Source organism: Bos mutus, chromosome 2 (assembly GCF_027580195.1).
Source record: "Bos mutus isolate GX-2022 chromosome 2, NWIPB_WYAK_1.1, whole genome shotgun sequence".
Taxonomy (NCBI): Eukaryota; Metazoa; Chordata; class Mammalia; order Artiodactyla; family Bovidae; genus Bos; species Bos mutus.
The window spans coordinates 91,322,002-91,334,532 of NC_091618.1; the positions used below are offsets into that span (position 1 = coordinate 91,322,002).

The 12,531-nt window shown below is 39.7% G+C and overlaps 1 protein-coding gene across 1 annotated transcript in view; it reads right to left on the bottom strand.

Annotated features, from left to right (window-relative positions):
• The window catches only part of NEB (nebulin), a 220,916-nt gene that overhangs the window by 125,520 nt on the left and 82,865 nt on the right, over positions 1 to 12,531 (bottom strand). Inside the window, 8 exon segments of the mRNA XM_070390326.1 lie at positions 798 to 905; positions 2,290 to 2,394; positions 2,731 to 2,934; positions 5,265 to 5,576; positions 7,186 to 7,293; positions 10,402 to 10,506; positions 10,967 to 11,170; positions 11,456 to 11,767. Of these exon segments, the coding sequence (XP_070246427.1) occupies positions 798 to 905; positions 2,290 to 2,394; positions 2,731 to 2,934; positions 5,265 to 5,576; positions 7,186 to 7,293; positions 10,402 to 10,506; positions 10,967 to 11,170; positions 11,456 to 11,767 (1,458 nt within the window).

Below are 12,531 nucleotides of genomic sequence, written 5' to 3' on the forward strand. Positions count from 1 at the left end.
AGCAGGTTTTAGTTCAGTTCAGTTGCTCAGTCATGTCCGACTCTTTGCAACCCCATGAACTGCAGCACGCCAGGCCTCCCTGTCCATCACCAACTCCTGGAGTTCACCCAAACTCATGTCCATCGAGTCGGTGATGCCATCCAGCCATCTCATCCTCTGTCATCCCCTTCTCCTCCTGCCTCCAATCCCTCCCAGGATCAGGGTCTTTTCCAATGAGTCAGTTCTTCATATCAGATGACCAAAGTATTGGAGTTTCAGCTTCAGCATCAGTCCTTCCAATGAATATTCAGGACTGATTTTCTTTAGGATTGACTGGTTGGATCTCCTTGCAGTCCAAGGACTTTCAAAAGTCTTCTCCAAAACCACAGTTCAAAAGCATCAATTCTTCGGCATTCAGCTTTCTTTATAGTCCAACTCTCATATCCATACATGACTATTGGAAAAACCATAGCTTTGACTAGACGGACCTTTGTCAGCAAAGTAATGTCTGTTTTGTAATATGCTATCTAGGTTGGTCATAGTATGAAAGGGCAAAAAGATACAAACAAATGTAGATTCAAATTCTTTTTTTTTTTTTTTCTGAAGTTTAGGATACTTGCTCTGCCTATGGGGTCTGAATACTAAAATCTTTTGGAGTTAAATTATTAAAGGGCTTTACAAATGAAAGACTTCATTTAAAGCACAATAAATGTGCTTTAACTGACACCCAGAAGAAGCGTGCTATTGTAATACTGACTCTGCCCTCCCACCCCAACCAGTCATGTGTATCTGTATATCCATGGAGTGTTGGTACTCACATCACTGATGATGTCCCTGGAGGCCTTGGCTGCCACGATCGGGATGGCATCACTTCTCAAGTCATAGCCTTTCTTCTTTGCTTCTTCGTTGGCGAGTTTGTACAGAGTCTATAGGAGGAAAGTCAGAGTTAAAGCAGGTTTGACAGTGAAAGTTTTGATGGCAACAATCTGGAGTTTATCAAGTGACATATCACAAAATTTAAAAAAGGAAAGGCTCTGGAAACAACTTCCTAGCGGTATTGGAAAGCAAATAAATTATATTTTACCAAAAAACTCTGTAGCATAAGAAACAAATGAAATATATCAATGAGTATTAACATACAATAATCTATTATTTATATCATTATAGATTTATATATAATATGTAGGTTATATGATATATTATGTATACCAACATAGATTAATATAATTTAGTGATATAGGTTGATGAACAAAGCATCAATTTATACATCTTAAGTGAAAAGAAAGCTGCAGGACAATATGTTTAATATTACTCATTTGATAAAAAATAACATTTATATACTCTTATTCATTATTAAAAATTTTTGACAATCATATGATATTTTATAATATTTAAAAACAAATGAGAAAACGATCAAAGCACAACTTAAAGTTAACTTGAGTACAATCACAACTTTAAGATTCTAACTTTTGGCTGCCTCATGTTAGTAAAACATGCACCTATAAAATTGAATTTTACTTAAAAAAATAGTAATTAGCCTTGTCAACAGAGAACACGTTTTTCTAATGCCTAAGGTTCTCTTCCTATAAAAAGAGCTTGATTATTTCATTTCCCCCTGCTCCCTTTAGGAAAATATGCCCAGTGCCCTCCTCTGCATATCTCCATGCTCTAAGCAGGATTCACCCCCGAGGGAAGTGGAGCTGACTCTCCTGCTCCAGCGTGGCCTATCCTTGGATGAGGAACCCAATTCTGGGGTTCACTTAGCAAGTTCATTTGGCTCTCATACAAACGTGCCCTTGAAACTAACTTTAGTAATAAAAGATGTGAGATTTTGACTTCTAGTTTCATTGCTTTGCTTTCCTTCTCAATTCCACTCAGGATCCAGGTGGGAAAGGGTTACGTATTATTAGAGGCCCCCTTGGTTGGGCTGCCAGATTTAACAAATAGGAAGATAGCATGCCAAGCTCAACTTGAATTTCAGATAAACAGCAAATAATGTTTTCATATAAATAATATATCAGTATTACATTTGGTCATACTACCCCTTGGAAATGCCAAAAATACTCTCCAGTTGCACTGACTCACACCAGTAAAGACCATAAATGGAAAAGATAACGTGACTTCAGTTTTCCCCTGGAATCCTATAGCATATGATATTCAACTACAGATGAAAGGTTGGATGGGCTGAGTGTTCATATCACAGAGTTATACCCTCCAGGACAGCTGAGATCCAAGATTCTTCATAAAAGTAAGTGTAGAAAACAACTACAATGACAACCACAAGTATGGCCCCACAAGATTTTCCCCTACCTCACTGTAGTTGAGTTTGTTCTGCCTTGCCAGCATGATCTCTGGAGTATCAGGCATTATGTGAATTTGAGTCTTGTCTTTGTCCCAGGCCTCTGTGTATAAGCGCTATCAAAGAATATGTTGATAGAAAAGAAAGAACATGTTATAGAAGACCATTTGAAACAGAATTACAAAAAGTCAATTAAAGCAGGAATGTTATTGACCTAATTAGGAAAAAATAAATCAGACTAAGATACAGAGTATTCAACTGAGGTTTGAGTCTTAATGATAGTTATCAGGGTTACAACCGAGGATAATAGAAATTACTTAGAGGATTTCAAGTATGTCATTTAGGTGGTAAACAGACCCCACACTTGCATGGACAATTTTAACTCCACTAGTGATTAATGTCTCAGAACCTCTTTTTGCATCTTGGAGAAGCTTGAGGCAGCTGGAGCTCACCTTGTTCATGTTGATGGCGTTGTTCTTGGCCAGCACCTGCTCCAGGGAATCAGGCACACTGGTGAATTTCAGCGTGTCTGGAGGCTGACGGTAGAGGTTATCACTCAGTATCTCTGCAGCTCTCTTGCACTTGACCACATCCACAGACCCAATAGGGACCCAGCCAATGCCCCTCAGCCACTGGAGATCGGACTTGTAAACATTCTGTGAGGAGGAAAAAGGCAGGAACTCTTCAGCAAGATTGAAAAATTTAGGGTCAAGATACAAATAGAATCAATAATAAAGTACGATTCTGGTTGTTGCTTTTATAGAAAACAGGCTCGTTGTATTAGACAAACCAGCAGAGGAAGTATGTTGAAAAATGACCCAGAAAAGTAACAAAAAATGATAAAATATTTCAGGTTGTTAGGACAGGAGTAATTGAAAAGAGTATCTTCTGTCAGCCAGTTCATTGGATGTTCACTCTGTGTCAACAGGAAAAGAAGCTAACCCAGAGAAAGAGAAACTGCGCAAACATCCAGCTACAGGCTTTCTGTAAATAAATGCTGCTGCTGCTGCTGCTAAGTCGCTTCAGTCGTGTCCAACTCTGTGCGACCCCATAGATGGCAGCTCACCAGGCTCCCCCGTCCCTGGATTCTCCAGGCAAGAACGCTGGAGTAGGTTGCCATTTCCTTCTCCAATGCATGAAAGTGAAAAGGGAAAGTGAAGTCGCTCAGTCGTGTCTGACTCTTCGCGATCCCATGGACTGCAGCCTACCAGGCTCCTCCATCCATGGGATTTTCCAGGCAAGAGTACTGGAGTGGGGTGCTATTGCCTTCTCCGAAATAAATGTTAATAAATGTTCTTTCTAGTCAAAAGAAACACTATGCAGCTATTAAAAGCCTATTTTAAAGAATATCAGTGACTTGTAGAAATGTCATTAATATGATGCTAACAAAAAAATAGCATAGAAAACAATTATGTGTATTACACGAGCAAGAGAGGGCTTTTTCAGTGGTTGGATTATTATTGCCTTCTATGTGTTTTTTCTTATATTTCAAAAATATCTGTAATGCTCTTTTTTCTAAGCAACAAGAAGTTAAAATGTAATGACAGGACTTCCCTGGAGATGGTTAAGACAGTGCTCCCAAGTAGGGGGCCTGGGTTCAATCCCTGCTCAGGGAACTAAGATTCCACATGTGGCCAGAAAGTAAAAACAAAACAGAAGAATAATGACAGAGAACCTCTGAAGCCCAGAGGCAGACCTTTGGCTACTTTAACACTGTTCAAGATTCAGGACAAAAAAATGATCATCTTATTGGTCTGCAACCCAGCTCTTCACCAAATTCTCAGGATGGGAAGCATGGACTCCTTTCCAGAACTGTCTTTCCATGTCTTTATTTGACACTTTAAGTAATTTTTTCTGCTAAAGACTTTCATTCATAACTACTTCACAGTGGTGGAATTGGACCTTTGCCCAGCTCATTTGAAGGATTTTTACCTGGAACAGCATCTAAGTAGAGCATACAGGTGGCTCTTTTACTGTCTAGACTAAAAGCTGGTTGGAATTGCCTTATGCTGAGTAGTTACTGCCCTTTAAATAACAGCAAGAATGAAAACAATAACATTTTACACTTCTGGATTGTTTAACTTTCATATGCTTCCCACATTGTTAAGACTATATCACTATGAGAAGGAGGGGATCTCAAAAGGGCACCTGACAAATGCGGGCAAGTGGTCTGTCAATGTGGTCACTCCATGGGTGAGTTAACTGTTTTTAAGTACCTTCCTTGTGCAGGCAAAGCCTTCTTTGTAAAACACAAGGCTCTGCATCTTGTGGAAGGCTACAGAACACATGTGGGAGTTGCCACAGGCAGGCTACAGTTTCTAGGAACAACCATTTAATGAATAATTATTGTCAATTCATGTTATTCTCCAAAGTCCTCTAATGCTTAGTAATTCCTTCAAACATCTATAAAACATATGCTGCAAAAAATGCGCTTCTCACATCCAGATTGGAGATGGTGCCTCTGCTTCCAATAGGCACTCGGTTCTGTCATTACCTTGTGACTGCTCCACAAAGAGCCCTGCTGAGAGGAGAAAGTGCCAGGGAAATGACCCAATAGCGTCCAGACTCGGTGACTTCTCTTACTTCATAAGAACAACAATCTTGCAGCAGTAGTCTACTAATGATAAACTTATTTGTTTTTCAAGAAAGCTAAAAACAAATCCTTGAGTAACTTTTTAAAAAACAAAAATGTGTTCTTTCCCCCTTAAAAGAATAAAATAAAAGGTCTCCCTGTGGTAGACCTGGAATTCCAACACTGCTTAATTCCAGTTTATTTTTAGAAGACTAAGTCCGGTCAGTAAACTTCACTTCCTTGTAAAGCCTAGTAATGTATCCACAATTAAACAGTAAAACTATTCTCTGATTCACATCTCATTCACTAAACAAGAAATCCTAGTTTGAGTAGCCCAGTGAGTTGTTTACGAAGGATGGCTTTCATATGGTTCCATTTCCTTCTGTACACGGCTGTTATAGATGCTGTACTCACGTCACTCTGGAGGTCATAGGCCTGCCGAGCATGGATGACATCGCTCTGGTCGGGCAGGCACGTCCACTGGTGCAGGTAGTTCTTGTAGTCTATGTCACTGACCAAGGTCTGGCACTTCTTGGCCAGCACCACCCCCAGCATGTCCACTGGGCTGCTGAACTTGGTCTTCCACTTCTCAAAGTCCTTCTTGTACTCCCGGTCACTCTGGATCTTGGCCACGTGCATGGACCACATCATCTTGGGGTCATCTTTGATGTCCCGGGCTCCAATGTGGTGGCCGAGCTGCTTGCGGTAACCATCTTTGTATTTGTACTGAAATGAAAATGCACAAACCAGATTTTCATTAGAAGCCTTTAGAGGTCACAAGTCTGTACAAATCGTCTTGCTTATATCACAGTTGTAAGCTGATACTTTTGCTAATAAGCACTAACTCAAGGCAGTCGCCTACCTTTCCTCTGGAAGCTTATAGTGGTAATAAAATAGATGGAACTGATATGATTGTAGTGTATACCCCAAATCACCTATGGCCTAGTAATAATGAATAGTTCCTGAGGCAGGACATGAACACAGTGGAGAGGCCATTTGGACCAAGGAACTTGGAGAAATGGGTTAGACACTAAAAGCATATCAGAAAAGAGATGTGCTCAGTGACAAGATGGGTTTAATAAGTAGTAAAATGATTTTCTGGTTTCTGTGAAGATAAAGTCAAGGTCAAGGACTACCTGCAGTAGCAACAGAAAAGAATTTAGTATTTCATAATGGATTCAGACTTTCAGTGATGGTGGCAAATTTGGCATCATTTTGCAAATTGACTAAACTAGGGGAGCTGACATAGCAGCCCAGCTGGTTAGAGCATGTTCCTAATAAAGTCATAGGTTCTCATTCTCATGGAGGAACAGTGTTTTTGTTATTCCATGGCCAATGACATCGTCCTGGAATCCAAGTTAATTACCCAAAATACAAGCTTCTAGTCACAAAGATAACTGAGTGAGAAAGTATAGATGAGTCAGCAGAGGCAATATAGTACAGTAGGAAGGAATGAGATGGACTGGAGTTTCAACTCCACCACCGACTAAGAGTTTGACTTTAGACAAGTTGCTTAAGCAATCCACAAAACAGGGATAATCACAACACTTACATCCTAAGGTAATTATGAAAAATAAGTGACATAATGCATGTAACACTTTTAGCACAGATTTCTCAGTGCTTTTGGTTATTATTACTTTGGTATCTATTATTATTTGCATTCATCCACTTGTAGGAAAGGCCCAATGTATGTAAACTAAAGTAAGTCACTAATATGATCTTTCTACATAAAACACAGTGTATTACCATATTCCCAAATAGTGGGCCTTGAATTTTAGAGCAGTGGTCTGTTCTCCAAGAATCCCCTGAGGTACCAGGGAAGGATGATGGTTTTATTCTGCAAGGTACAAGCCACAAGCCAGAAGCTGGTTAAGGGTGCAAGCTTGGGCTAGTCTGTCTTCTTCTCATAGTCGTATAAGGGTGAATTGTAATGATAAATGTCATATGCATTTCTTGAGTTAAAATGCTATATAAAGCCAGGCCATGATTCTCACTGGGAGAACTTAAGTTTATGAGTCACTCTTTCCATCAGCACTGTGACAATTTTATATAAGTACCTCCAAGCCTGCAGCTATACTCTAACAAATTCCACATGAATGGCTCTCTCTCTGTTCTTGGTGGATCAGCTTTCACTGTAGTACTGTGTCTTAACAGTTATAAAAATTTAATAAACATTCAATTTTTCATTTCCCTCAAAGCTAGATTTTAGAAAAATCCTATGCAAATACATAAGGCTTTGTTTCCAAAAGGCCAGGAAAGTTCTTTTCAAAGATTTAGTTCAGTGAAAATGTCCCTTCAGACTGACCACATACTTGCAGTAAAATCGACAACTCACATCACTGATGATGTCCCTGGAGGCCTTGGCTGCCACAATTGGGATGGCATCACTTCGCAAGTCGTAGCCTTTCTTCTTTGCTTCTTCATGGGCGAGTTTGTACAGATTCTAAATTTGAGCCAAAAAAAAAAAAAAATCAGTTAGATGTTGACATTCACACCCAAATATTAACAGAGAACTAAAACAATTCACTAAGTTCTACACAGGTAGGTGCCTGTGATCATCTCACTGTTGAGAGTCCTATGCTTTGTGACTTTTTTGGCAAAGTTGAGTCTTAAAAATGATACGGAACATGGTACCTTTGTTTTTCATTTTTAAAGTTATGTTACATTAACTGTATATAGGTATTATTCATTGTTTTAAATTTTTGAGTTTTAACAAGGAATCAGTTTTGGAAAGCTGAAACAAATGGGTCTAGGTGGCAAGAGTGGACAGGAGGAAAACTAATTCAATCTACATTATTTTGCACTAACTCTGTGCTGTGGCAGTGCTTGGTACTTGAGAGCCAAACATGAATATGACCTTTCTCACTTCCAAGATTGCTGGAGAACTGATGGAAAGACTGACGTGGAACAAGCTGCCAAGAAGTCAAACTACAAATGGTGCTTTAACCATATGATTAGAACAAACTCCAGGAAGGAGAAATTGATTCCGAATTGAAAGATCAGGAAGTTTTCAGTGATAAACATGGTTTCCATAGACTGAGATGGCGGTCAAGGGCACAGGGACTTGTATGAATCAAAGTACGGGGGAGGAAAAGTGCAGGGATGTCAAAGGAAGTGGGGGCAGTGCCAGGCAGAGGAAATGGCAACAGGACTGAAAAAAGTCGGAGTTGGGCTGTGAAGGCCTGGCGATACGTTTGTGCTTAACTCTATATGAAATGGGAAAACAACAACAATGTTTGAGGGAGAATGACATCATCAAATTTGCATTTTATCTTCCTGTCCTAAACGAGAAAGAAACACAACAAAATTGAACTAAGCTAATAGAGAAAAGTTGGAGAAAGCAGACCAGGCAGGTGAGGCACTCAGTTCAGGGGATTCTTCCTGGGCCTCTTTGAACCAAGTGTAACATACAGCAGCTCTGAGCTTTTGCAATAAAGACAGAGCTGACAATTCCAGAAATGCTGAGTGGCTAGGGGCCCTTTGCCTCTTAAAACACTTGTTCATACAGCATGTACTTTCCTGTAGCATTATGGGACCTATACTGTAAGTTTAGCTGAAAATTCACTTCTTTTTGAAAGTGGCACTTGATGTTTTTAGTTTGGGATAACAATTTAGAGTTAGTTATATAAGCATTAAAAATATAGTTTCTACCCCCCCAAAATAAAATGACTTAAGTTGGTGACTAATTAAATTCTCTCAGTTATATTCTGCAGAAGAGGAATACATGTTAAAATAGGCTGTCAAAGAAAGAATATTTTCCTGGAAAGTAGCACAAAGCTGGGAGAAATAAGTAATACATCAGTAGACAGAATCTTGGATTCACAAAAACCTCCACAGGCTTAAATCAATAGGTTCATTCTAAGAAGAAAAAATTGCCGAGATATAAATATAAGTCTTTGAACTGAAATGTAAGTTACCAAATGAATAAATACAAGATAGAGGAAATCTAGTTTAAGCCCATGTAAGTTGTGTTAGGGTTTTGGTTGACCCCAAGTCCCATACGCACCAGCAGTGACATAGTTGCCAAGGACTCCTAAGGCACAGGGTGAAGAAATGGAGGGTGAATCTCCAGAAGAGGAAATGCAAAGTCAATGGTAATCTACATTAGTCACTCCTCACCTGCAGGACTGTGTTCGGTTCTAAGAGTCACATTCTGCAGGGATGTCAGGTGAGGAATGTCCAGGAACTTATAACAACTCTGAGAAGAGTACTATTATAATGTTAAACCCACTTTTCAGGTGGAAAAACTGAGAGACAGTGGGGATGTTTAGATTAGAAAGAGAACATGGGGTGAGTTGGTGGGGAGGCACACAGCAGCAACCCCATCTCTGTGGGGCAGGCACAGACTATGGTCTTAGAGAATTATGTGGGTCTGCAGAGAGAAACCATTGACCCAATACGTGAGAAACACTTTGCAAAGGAACTGCCGGAACAAATGGGTTGATTTATGAGGTAAGCATCCTGTCACTGAGAACACTTAAGCTAAGGCAGGATGATGGCTTTTTGGGTGAGGACTCCTGCCTAGAGCAGAGGCTGACCTCTCAGCCTAAACATCTATGGTTCTAATTAAGAGAGTAGCATTGACACATATACCCCCCCCCCTTTTTGTTTTTTACCACGTGTAAAAATAGATAGCCAGTGGGAAGCTGCTGTATAACACAGGGAGCTCAGCTCTGCTCTGCAATGACCTAGACAGGTGGGGTGGTGGTGGTGGTGGGAGGGAGGTTCAAGAGAGAAGGGATATACGTATACATATAGCTGATTCACTTTGTTGTACAGCAGAAACTAACACAACATTGTAAAGCAATTATACTTCAATTAAACAAAAGTCTGTGGTTCTGATATGGGCAGCTCTACACTCACAGAAAACAAACAGGAAATGGGCTTGCTAATGTGTTTATTGATAGGTCCCCTCTGTCTCTCAGTTATTTGATTGTACTGTGATTTTAATCCTTGACTTAAACCTTATAAAAATTGTAAATTTTGACCCTAAACTATAATTTAGGAAAAATAAAGCATGTATGGAAAATAAATTTAGCACAGCTATGTAACATATGTGCTATGTGCTAAGTCGCTTCAGTCGTGTCTGATTCTTTGCGACTCCATGGACTGTAGCCCACCAGGCTCCTTTGTCCATGAGACTCTCCAGGCAAGAATATTGGAGTGGGTTGCCATGCCCTCCTCCAGGGAATCTTCCTGACCCAGGGATCAAACCTGCATCTCTCATGTCTCCTGATAAGGAAGAGATAAATGTATTTTGGTATATTGCCAATTTCCTAACTTAAATTAATAAAAGAAGAGAGTCTAGTTAATCTTCTGGTTACTGCTTTAATTATCAGTTCTTAAAATTTACACTGCCTAAATGGTAATTTGTGCTACTTCAAGATTGATGCTTAGGATGGAAATTGAGAAATGCACGAGTATTTGGTTCTCACATGGAGCAAAAAATGGCATTCTTTACAAATTGGTTATTTATATTACATCACCATGAACAGATTAATTGAAATATGAAACGCCATGCAAATGTCATAGAATTAGCATCTGTTCCCACCTCACTGTAGTTGACTTTGTTCGTTCTTGCCAACGTAATTTCTGGTGTGTCTGGCATGATGTGGACCTGGGTCTTGTCTTTGTCCCAGGCTTCTGTGTACAGACGCTAGCAAGGAAAATAAAAAATGTCATCAGGAAAATAATTCAGTGTATATTTAATAGAAATTTCAGGGCCACAAGAACTCTAGAAACAAAGATAACAAGAAGTTATGCATTTTATATACATTATGTATTTTATACATATCTTCAAGTCATCAGTTCATAGAACAGATATGTATGAGTGTCTTTTGATACTCAGAATTATATGTTAACAAAAGGAAATTTAGAATATCTTATGCAGAGGTTTTCCACAAAAATGTGCCATTTTATCAAAATCATGAAATAACTACTGAAGTAAATGTTAAAATATGAATGGAATAGATACTATATATGGATAGATATATATATAGAGAGAAAGACAGACATATCTTTTGTTGCTCAAGTTTCTATTTCTTTCTTTTCTTGATCATGCTTCTTTTCCTTTGGTTCAGTTTTAGGAGTAATGACTCTGAATTTTGAAGCCTCACCTTGTTCATATTGATGGCGTTGTTCTTGGCCAACACTTGCTCCAGAGAATCAGTCACGCTAGTAAATTTGAATTTGTCTGGAGGCTGGCGATAGAGTTTATCACTCAAAATTTCACTCGCCCTCTTGGATTTTTCCACATCTAAAGAGCCAATGGGAACCCAGCCGATGCCTCTTAGCCATTGGAGATCTGACTTGTACACATTCTGTTAATATAAACAGCCAGTAAGTATTTATCTCTGGTTTGGGAAAACATTTTCACCAACAGGACACGAAATAAAGAACACTTTTGAAAATGCAGTTTGTTGGACAGACAGGGTATCAGACAATATTCCTTTGTGATCTGGAAGGTTTGACATTGAACACTCACAGGAAAAGAAGAAATGTTTTCCCCCACTTGCAGGGGCTGGAGTGGTTGGTGCCACTTATCCAACGGATGTTAATTCACTGATTGCCCACCTTTGCATGTCATTATGATCCTCAGTACTCACGTCACTCTGGAGGTCGTAGGCCCGCCGAGCATGGATGACATCGCTCTGGTCAGGCAGGCACGTCCACTGGTGCAGGTAGTTCTTGTAGTCTATGTCACTGACCAAGGTCTGGCACTTCTTGGCCAGCACCACCCCCAGCATGTCCACTGGGCTGCTGAACTTGGTCTTCCACTTCTCAAAGTCCTTCTTGTACTCCCGGTCACTCTGGATCTTGGCCACGTGCATGGACCACATCATCTTTGGATCGTCATGTATCGCTCGGGCACCAATGTGATGGCCAAGCTGCCTACGATAGCCTTCTTTGTACTTGAACTAGAAGAAGAAAATTACTGATAGTCACCTAGTATAACTTTTAGTACAAGATACAAAGATTAATAGGCTCAGATTTTCCTATTCGTTAAAAATGCTTTCCGCCTGAATATTTCTTGCCTGGAAAACTCCATGGACAGATGAGCCTGGCAGGCTACAGTCCATGGGGTCACAAGAGTCCAACATGACTTAGTCACTAAACCACCACTCCTGAATATATAAATAATATGTGCATCTGCATCTTATAAACCATTGAGAAAATAAAGCTTGTATATATGTATACAAAAAAGAAAACAGAAATTATGACATTCTGCCATTTGGTGATAACTGCTGATGAAAATGACTTTTTGTGGGGAGGTGTGTACATGTAAGAGAGTATATTAATAAAATTAGAATGGGGTCATACTGTAGATGGGTTTGTGTCTGCTCATTTCAGTTATTATTTAAGCATTTTCCTATGTCATTATATGTTCCCTTGTGTGTGTCTGACCCTTTGTGACCCCATGTACTGTAGACTACCAGGCTCCTCAGTCCATGAGATTTTCCAGGAAAGAATACTGGAGTAGTCAGCCATTTCCTCCTTCAGGGCATCTTCCTGTCCCAGCAATCGAACCCATATCTCCTGTGTCTCCTGCATTGTAGGCAGATTCCTTACTGCTTGAGCCATCAGGCAAGCCCATATATTCCCTACAAACATGATTTTTAATGGCAGCAGGTATTCCATTATATTGTATTATAATACTTTTAATCCTTCTCTGACAGTTGAA